This window comes from Chelonus insularis, unplaced genomic scaffold (assembly GCF_013357705.1).
Source record: "Chelonus insularis isolate UGA/USDA-ARS -01 unplaced genomic scaffold, ASM1335770v1 contig_69_pilon, whole genome shotgun sequence".
Classification (NCBI taxonomy): Eukaryota; Metazoa; Arthropoda; class Insecta; order Hymenoptera; family Braconidae; genus Chelonus; species Chelonus insularis.
Genome location: NW_023276708.1, coordinates 44890 through 54805, shown reverse-complemented (window position 1 = coordinate 54805; position 9916 = coordinate 44890). Strand labels below are relative to the sequence as shown.

The window sequence follows — 9916 nt, the reverse complement described above, 5'->3', positions numbered from 1 at the left end:
CCGTCCGAAGGACGAAATTGAGTACCTCGCCTCATTGGGCATAACTCTGGGAAATTATAATACACTACTATCTTAGCGATGGCATTTCCCGGGACGCATATACCTGCACCTAGAACAGGCACAGGGATACACGTAACAAGCCCGAGGCCTTACGACATACCACTACGAGTCCGACCTCAATTGGCCAGTTGTACCTGGGCCTACATGTCATATTTTGACTTTGCAGCCCCAGGCACAGGGCTTGGAATTTGGCCTCCCGTAGTACCAACTTTCTCCGCTTTGGTCGGCGGTCGCTAACGCGTCTCGCGCTCGGCGTGTTCGACGTGCCCCCATTCAGACTGCCATATAGGGCAGTACGAAAGTGGGGCACGACGGATTATAGTCTAATCTGCTCCCGTTGTTGCGCGACATATCTTAGGAGCAGAGACATCTATGCAACCCCGGGGGCCCTCAGTTGACTTTTACATACAGCTGTTTAAATGTTAACAAGAGAAAGGTTCATTTGATGGGAGTATTCTACATGTCAAGTGTTTACAGCTTTGTTTCGGGCCGCTGTTGAAGTACGACTTACAAAATAATAAAAAACTATGGAACCAACACCGTATAAGACGATAAGCAGTACGGAATCATCTTGGCGGACAGCCAAACGTACTCTTTTAGTTACCTCATCAATATTGCTGCAAAAAAATGGTTAATCCAGATACTGTTGATCAATTAATCGATGGGTTCACAAAGAAGCCTCAGTTATTTGATCCGCTAGTGAAAGAATTAGCAGAACTTTTAATTTCGGACTTTGAAATTCCAACAAATCCTACAGAAGCATTAGCGTTGTACAAAAAAATATTGAGCGAATACAATGAATTTAAAAGACAAAATCTAAATAATTCTTAACGATGACATTTAAAATTTTATCTATGCTACTTTGTAGCTCCAAGATCATATTTATCATATTTTATGTTTGTTGAGAAAGTCTCAACTTGTGAATTAACCTAACCGTTAAGGATAGGGATGATTGTGCCGGAACAGAGCAAACGGAAGTCAGGTTTTATAAAAAATGAAGTATCTTTATTTTAAGCACTAACAGGTACACTAAGTATACTGACAAACTTGAGTTGTTAACTAGAAAGACTGAATGTCGCTCAAAATCACTGAATGTCTATTTTTAATTCTTGAATCTGAATTGAATGTCCAAAAAACTACTCAACTTGGTGTGTTCGGTATTAATGACCTCCCACACGAGCTCAGCACGCTTCTCAAGTTGAGCAAGAATGTGATTGTGCACGTGGCGTTAGCCTATCAATGCAATGCAAATGAATCTTGATGAAATGTCTTGAATTACACTGAAAAATCTTGAGATATTTCTTGATTCTAGTTTTAGAATGAAGCTTGAATGGCTTTGATGATTTTCAATAGCACTAGTCTTGATGATTGACTCAAACTTGTAAGATTTGTTAAGAATGAATAAGAATGGCGTGTACACGTGAACGAGAACAGTGAAAAAATGGCGACAGGAACTTCATTAGTCAACAAAGACACTGAAAATTAGTCAAATGATTGACTAAATTAAGAATTATTGATTGTTTAGTCGATTGGTTACCGACCCAGTCCCAAGATGGCCGCCGAAGTTCCTGTCAGCTGGCAAATTCAAACTGAAAATTAATTAATTCTCAACAATGTTACTTTATCTCCTTAGCAACCATATTTACGAGAAAAATTGTTCAATCATTATTTATAAATTGTAATTAAAATTAATGAAAAGAATGTAATTCAATAGAAATTGTTCTATAGTTATATTGAGTTGTATTTTATTCATTTGGTACTGTAGGAAACATAAAGAAAATGTTATATATATTTCCTCTTAACTTATCTACCAAAAAACCTTTTTTTATTTTTTTTATCCAAAACAATTTTTTAAATTTGTAAGAACTTTTGAAAAGTATTAAATAATGATTAACTAGTTATCAATAAGGAATCAAGATAGTTAACTTTTACTTGTGCAAATATAAAAATAAGTTTATTTTCAATTTTGTGGATGTTAAAAACATGTAAAAAGTATAAAAATGTCTGATAATCTTTTGTTAAAGAATATTGTTTACACTGGAGCTAGTAATTTTTATGCTTGCACTAACAATATATCAAGTTGTACTACACTACTTAATTGTAATTAGTATCTCTGTAAAGCTATAAAATATTACATTTTAGATAAACACCTTAGAATTAGTATTTCTGTTACATTATTATGAATTTTTATAACAATAAATAGATCAACGAGGAATAATCATATCTTATTACTGCTAATAAACCAGTACAACAAAAATCTTAAAATACTTTCAGGAATTTAACACTGTTAAGTACGAAGTTTTTCAACGATAAATTTTTATTTAACTTGAGATCTGAATAGTATTTCTAATAACGATATCCATCCCAAAGGCGTTCAAGAACCTTAACTAAGGTCACTGCTTTAGGCCTTCCATTAGGGTTATTATTGAAGCAGGCACTGATATCATTATGCAAATTGATTGGTATCCGTTCTAAATCTGGTTTTACTTCACTGGATATCACTTGTTTTAATCTTGATATGGTAAACGGCTGTACATTCCAAATACTTTTTTCTGAAAAAAGCTCAACAAAGCAACAGGCCATAGACCATACATCACTCTATGTACTTGCTGGCAAATTATGCACTAAAATTTCAGGAGCCATATACATTGGCGTGCCACAAAGATTATGCCCGATCGTAGTGCGTAGAGCTGATAGTGACAAATCACATATTCTGCTGAGTCCAAGATCACAGATTTTAATAATTAAATGCTTATTGATTAAAATTTTTTCAGGCTTAATATCTTTATGAATTATCTTTGGAATCAACTCGTGAAGATACGCAATTGCTTTACTTATTTGTAAACAAATATAGTAATTTCTGTTTTTCTTTTCTGGGTCCTTAATTTTAGAATTACGATTTTTAATAGAGTCTTTCAAACTACAACTATCAAAATATTCCATAACTATGTAAACATGAGTGTCAATACTGCTCACAGCCATGAGTGAAATAATATTTGGATGCCAAGCTGTATCCATAGCTTGCATTTCTCGAATCATATATTTTTTATTATCGCTCATAGGAATTTTTTTGACTGCTACTTCCGATCCATTCCGAATCTATTTTGCTAACACTACACATCCGAAAGCCCCTTTTTCTAGAATTTTATGAGAAAATTCTATCTCTTTTGCGTCTATTACAGGTGCACTTAACATTACAGGTTGAGTAATATTGTTCACAGACGACGATTGTTTATTATTGTTGTTATTATCATTCATTGTACTAGACCCTGGTTTATCTGAGTTATCCTTTCTAACCATTGAATTTGAAGAAACTTGTCTGTTAGATAATATGGAATTTGTTTTCGATGAAGACGAAATTAGCTGTATTGATGAAAATGGCAAATTATCATGAGACTTCTTTACAATCGAATGATTTTCATTATTTGAAGTTCTTTTACTTAACAAGCTATGGTTATTAAATAATGTGATAGAAGGTTCAGATGAACATTGAGTCACCTTAATTGATGGCAACTGTGGATTTCTAGGAGAAGTTATTGGAATCTTCACTCCGTCAGTCTTATTAGAGTCTATAATACTGCTAGTTTCTGGCGGCGAAGTTAGTAAGCATAATTGCAAAAGTCCATTTGTTAGTTTAATTTTTGGCGAAAAATCCCAAAAATTACATTTCTGACCTCGAGCATTGATAAAATTATGTATAGCAACCTCTTCATTATTGGCTAATGTAATTGTGGACCGATCAAAAATATGCTGATTGAAAGTATTTTGCATAGCATCAATACTCAATTTACGAATCTCGTCGTAAGAGTAGTCTGTGTTCCTATCCAATTCAATTTTTTTCACTTCGCATTTGTTTATAAAACCGTTCTGTAGGTATAACTTTATGTTTCCATGCGACGTATAATAACTTCCTTTGGACTTTTCGGGTCGTTATCTGCAATCACAATTAAGTAATGTATGAACAAGTATCATGAAAACATATTTTAATTGTAGTGCAACTGATTTATCTAAATTATTGTTGTTTCTTACCAATTTATATTAAAAATATAATTAATGTTACTTATATAAAAAAAAGTTGTGTGCGTAAAATGATTGATGGTTATATGACATTGTTAAATTTGTTCATTTTACGTACCCGATTTTTCGGTGCAATCAGATGATCTTCTGTATTTTCATCCGCTTTGCCCTCTATCACGTTCATGATATGTTGAATTATTCGTTTTTTGGAATTGTTCTGATTACTTTCTGTAAGGAAAAAAAAATTAACTTTCTGTTTCATCACTAATTTTGCAACTTATTCATTTTCGTATCAGTGATTTATTTAAAATTGAAGCTTAGATACGACATAAAGACCGTTATGAAGTCTCAACTACATATGGATATTATTTCCTAGGTTGTAGCAAGTTTCTGCTTACAAACATCTAATCAAAAATTTAAAAAAATGTGATTAACTCACCTTTCAAATGATTAGCATAATAAATTTCATATTCAGTGACACCTTCTACCAATGAAAAATCATCATTTTCGACTGCAACACCACATCTTTCTGAATTTTGATCGTACGTTAAACTGTTAGCTCCAGGAAAGTAGGTTGTAATAGTTTTTATTGAAATTTTATTCTCTTTTATATTCAACTTCACAGAACTGTTTTTATCATACACTTTTATTGAATTCATTTTTCATTTTTTAATTACAAATATCACTGACTGTTCTGACTTGGTCTAAGGTACTCTATCGACGGCCTAACATTTTTCTCCCCACCGAATAATTAGATGACTCGAGGTCTCTCCTGCCAACTCATTTTCGCCAATTAGACAACTCTAATTAATTCCTAGACGTATATATCCCTTCTCGAAGGGCCTAGAAGCTTCGAGAACGCAGAGGTTTCGGGAAAAACGGTATGTATTAGTCGGTATTCGCCGGTTGCTACGAGTATTCGTACGTAGCTCATACTCGGACGACTCTTGGGCATCATCGGACGATGCAGATCTACAGACAACTCGTTGTAACAGTCAACTCGGTACGTGTGTACTAGCAGAGAGCGCACGCAGTCGAATTCTCTAGTGAAAACCCAGACAACTCCTCAGACATGGACTAACTCACCAGTTAATCATCTATAGTGATGATTATGAACTCATCAGGCAGTCTTCCTCTTAGAAGACATCCTCAGGAAGCTCATGTTGGTCCGCATCAGCACTTTCTTACAAAAGGTGCGAATGATGTCGGCTTCGACGCCTCACGGCCTCATGGACAGACACACACACAAGATCCATACACGAACAACTCGCTTGTGTCTGTGTGGCTGACGCCAACGCAATGAAACTCAGACTACTCAAAAAAATCAGGCTACTCCTGATGCAGAGACCAGTACAGGAAAACTTACAACTTTCCTGTGATCCTCTACTCATCAGTGAACTCTGTGTGAAATTTCCGTGAACTCAAGACTGTACAGACAATTCAAAGACTCTTTTATTGTTATTTTTCTGTTACTGTGATTTTAGTGTTTAATAAACCGTTAACTGTTACTGTTAAATAGTGTCAGCCAACTCATTTACACCGTTTAAAAGTCCCGACTGTTCTAGCATCCAAACATCCTAAAAAATACAGTCCACAAAGTCCCGACTTCTCACTCAGCCGACTCAAAGTCAGAACATTTGGTCCTTCGAGCCGGATGGGGTCCGGCTTGGATGCATACTCCGAACAACTCTGGAGCAGTCGGTTGAATGGTGTATCTTTTTTTTGTAATGTTCGGTCAACTCAACATATTTCGCGGACAATTCACGTTAAGTTAAATTTCAGTTATTTTATTCAATTTTAGTCAGTGTTTAGATATTTTCAGACAACTCAATTCAATTTCGGTGTAAATAACGTTGCAAACAATACTTGTTTACGCATTTTTGTGCCCAGTGACACTCAGAATTGTTGTAGTGCTTCAGAGATCCTCAGCCTGATCGACTCTTAGTGTCTTGAAGCGTGCTCGCGCGCACTTTTCAGTATTCTACGAATTCTCTGAGTGACCTTGCACGACTAAACAGCTGATTATTTTCTGGTGTACTATTAAGTGGGTCAATCGAGTTTGCGATTGATTTAATATCACCAGTGAGCGTGTTGGCTCCTTAGAATAATTGGAGTGAATTAAATCAAGTTTCTGGTTATGAAAAGTACACGTGCAGATTAAGATATACTCAGTGATCATTGAAGTAATCAATTGATCAGTTAATCTCAGTTTTCGTGGCAAAGTATTGTGATTAGTCATAATTTCAGTCATCTCTCTAATGTTGAGTTGTGTAATCAATTTCATGTAATTTTTGTGTCTTAGAGACAACTCTCCATCCATTAGTGTAATGGTTATGCAGAATTAGTCAGACTACTCAGTGTTGTATTATCCCCAGTGCCGATAATCACGATTTAGAAAACATTGAATTCACTTTTGACAACTCTAGTGATCTCTAATGATCTAAGTGATTGATTCAGTGATTGTGACCTTGTTAACCAGTACTTCAGCATGTGAAATGACAAGAACTTCAGTGTACCAGCCAACTCACCGTGTGAGAACATATTCCCACAAGACAACTCACATCAGCAAGACTCAACTATGTCATCAGGTTCGTCAACTCATTCACCAGACAATTCATCACAACGTGGGTCAAGATCACCATCTCCTGAATCACGATTTAGCATAACACAACGCAGGTTATCAGCTCAGATGGAACGCTTCTTTCACCTCATAAAATTGAGAGATGAAATTCTTGCTATGGATAAAACCAAGACGTCTATGGGCTTTATCGATAACACAATTGCTTCACTTGGGAAATTTTGGGAAACATTTTGTGCAGAGCATGATGCTATTGGAGATTCATGCCATGCCAGTGTGTTCGAGCATGAATACATGACTACTCATCTTTTCACTATGGCAATGAAGATTCATTATGCAGCCTCCTCTACTCTCAATAGAATTAAATCACATATTGAGAAAGAAACTCATAAGACACGGTCGGAGTGGTCTTATGAGGAGGAACAACTCATTTTTTCTCATGTCGAACAACTCTTCAGTGATTTACTTCCAGTTTCGGCAACTTCTTCAGAACTTGACAAGCTAGTAGAGACTGTCAAGAAGAATCTTGATCTGCTTCAGGGGTTAGGGGTCCCTAGTCAATACTGGGACTACCCATTAATCTTCAGACTACTCAACCGTTTAAACTCCAAGTTCAGAGAAACCTGGAACCGTCAGAGACTCGACTCAACCAGACAGCCCCAACTCTCAACCAACTTCTTTTGTTCATTACTTCTCAAGCACGAGCAATTGAAGCTGCAGATTCATTAGCAGATCAGATCAACCAGCTGCCAACTCAAGCATCATCATGCTCAACAACGAAGTCAACTCATCAGCCAACTCAACAGAAGCAACAGACACCTCGAGCATGTCATCGACAATCTCAACACAACCAGAAGAAAGCTGATTATCCTTGTGATCAATGTACGAGTTCTGATCACTACCTTTCAGACTGCTCTTCATTCAAAAAATTGACAGAGTCCATGAGATACAAACTCGTGCTGACTTCTCGGCTCTGTTTCAATTGTTTCGGTCACCATTCCATAAAAAAGTGTAACTTAGATCGTACGTGTAGTATATGCAATCAGAAGCATCACACGATGATTCACCACCCCCGTACCGCATTATCGACTCTACAAAGATCAGCTAGATGAACGTCAGTTGGACTATTGCAAAGCAGACAACTCTACGGCATCAATGACGCCATCGAGCACGCGTTCAGATACGTGTGACGTTGGTTAGTTTCGGGAAACTCACGCAGACAAATCGACAGTCGTTCTCACCAACAATTATTAAGTTTTTTGCAAAAAGACTCAATTTTGTTGTAAATAATTATCTCAGACATCTCAAGACCAATAATCCACACAAACGTCAACTATCATTAACAGTCAAATCAGTTCTAGTGGTCCAGGAAGATCAGTTTAGTGTCTGTGGAAACTAAACTGTGCTGGCATTGATGCCACAGTGCCTCCCGGACAGTCACACATACAGTGTACCACCGAACAACTCTACTGTATCTGTGTGCCTGTCACTACAAGCTGATTGTGATATTATTTCATTACCTTTTTCAGACAGACGTTTCAATTAGTACCTGGACAACTCAGTTACAATTATTAAGTAACATCATTATGGTCTTAGTAAATCGCAGACAACTCAGCAGTGAGGTGAGGTGGTGAAGTGCCATTTCTGCAGCCAACTCTAGATCACAACCATCAAGTCAACCAGGTAACTCATTATCATAGTCAACTCATGACAGTTAATTCTCATCAAGTTTCAGTCAACTCTTCAAGTGGTGGTGTGATCACATAACATCTAGGCAAATCAACGATAAAGGGTGATGAATCATGCAATTCTACAGGTGTTAACAGAAGTAAAGCATGCTTCTCTGGTGACTCGACGGAAGGGATGACCTTAGCACATGAGGTTTCGGCCTCAGGAGGGTTGAGGGTCCTGGAAGAAGAGTCATTAGGTCTCGGTTGATCTCCTACAGCCAAAAAAAAAGAGAAAGACTCTGTCATCTCAACGTACAACTCATCAGCCGACTCTCTCCAGACAATAACTCTTGACGAAATTAATGACAGACAACTCATTCAAGAGATTAATCTGGAAGATACATTGTCGATGTTCCCCAAGAAGAAAAAACAAATAACTAGAAGTGACTTTTTGAAGAAAAAGTCGACCTACTCAACCTGCAGCTCACTTCATTGAGCTGCTATGAACTCATCGATACAGACTTTATTGAATCTATCAGACAACTCTCTTGGTTTTAGTTCCAAATTACCAAGATAAAACGCAGATCAGAGTCAGCTCAACTCTCTGATTCTTTTGGTACACATGATTCATTATCAGGAGCTAAGTGTCTTACAATCACTTAATGATCAACTCACCTGAGATGAACTTGTTCAAAACGTTCATTGCGTCCAGAAGAATCATATTCCGCACAGAACTCAACGAACATTAGACATCTCACTTCTACTTATGTGACGAATCGTTAATAAGATTCATAGTGGAAGTCCAGACATTTTTAGACGTCTCCCAAACAGCTCTTACTGCTGTTAGTGTCAGTAAACTCAATTGATCCAGATACTCAGGAAATTCAGCAGCAACTCTCATCTGGATAGATTCACTATCTGGCTAGAACGTCTATGCCACAATCAGAGTGTCAACAATTTATTAACCAACTCCAATCAGCGGGGGAGTTATGTATCTGGCATAGGCAATCTTACAGATTTTGCTTCTCGAAGTATGGTGCTCTCCCAACTTCGATAGCACGTACTGTGATGCAGATTCACAGTAATTATTGCAGACTACTCCAATCAGTTAATCCGTCAACTCGTGTGCGATTCAACAGCTCATCAGAAGAGCAACCCATGGGATTTTATAAAACATGACAGACAGTTCAACCTTAGAATCTTTGGGAGATGATCTATAGGTTTCCCGACTGGAAAACTTGAGCAGAGTAACTGTAAGTTGTACAGAGGCAGGCAACTCCTCAGTCGGGTATTGCAGTCAACTCAATCTTACCCTCTGACGCCACAACAGAATCAGGGACGACAGGCTTCTCAAATGCAGGCAGCTCATGAATCGTACTTATGTCTAGATCAAGGTAATCTACAGGTGACTCAACCACTAGTTTCACATTTTCTCAATCAGTGTCCTGTCTCAGCTGACACTCAAGACAGGATTCCAGTGATTAGACTACTCTTTTGCAAACTTGGAACCATCAGTGATGAACTCTGGACCTCATGCAGTAAATGTACTGGAATTTTGGTGGTAATATTCCGGCACAAGGTACAAATATAC

General features: G+C 37.3%; 1 protein-coding gene across 1 annotated transcript; it reads right to left on the bottom strand.

Moving 5' to 3' along the window:
- Nucleotides 1-2406: 2406 nt before the first annotated feature.
- Nucleotides 2407-3087, bottom strand: LOC118070845 (serine/threonine-protein kinase Nek7-like). The gene is made up of 2 exons (XM_035089679.1): nucleotides 2667-3087; nucleotides 2407-2612 (listed from the first exon to the last, which is right to left on the bottom strand). Exons 1-2 carry the CDS (start codon nucleotides 3085-3087, stop codon nucleotides 2407-2409), a joined length of 627 nt encoding a protein of 208 aa, XP_034945570.1.
- Between the last annotated feature and the right edge of the window lie 6829 nt (nucleotides 3088-9916).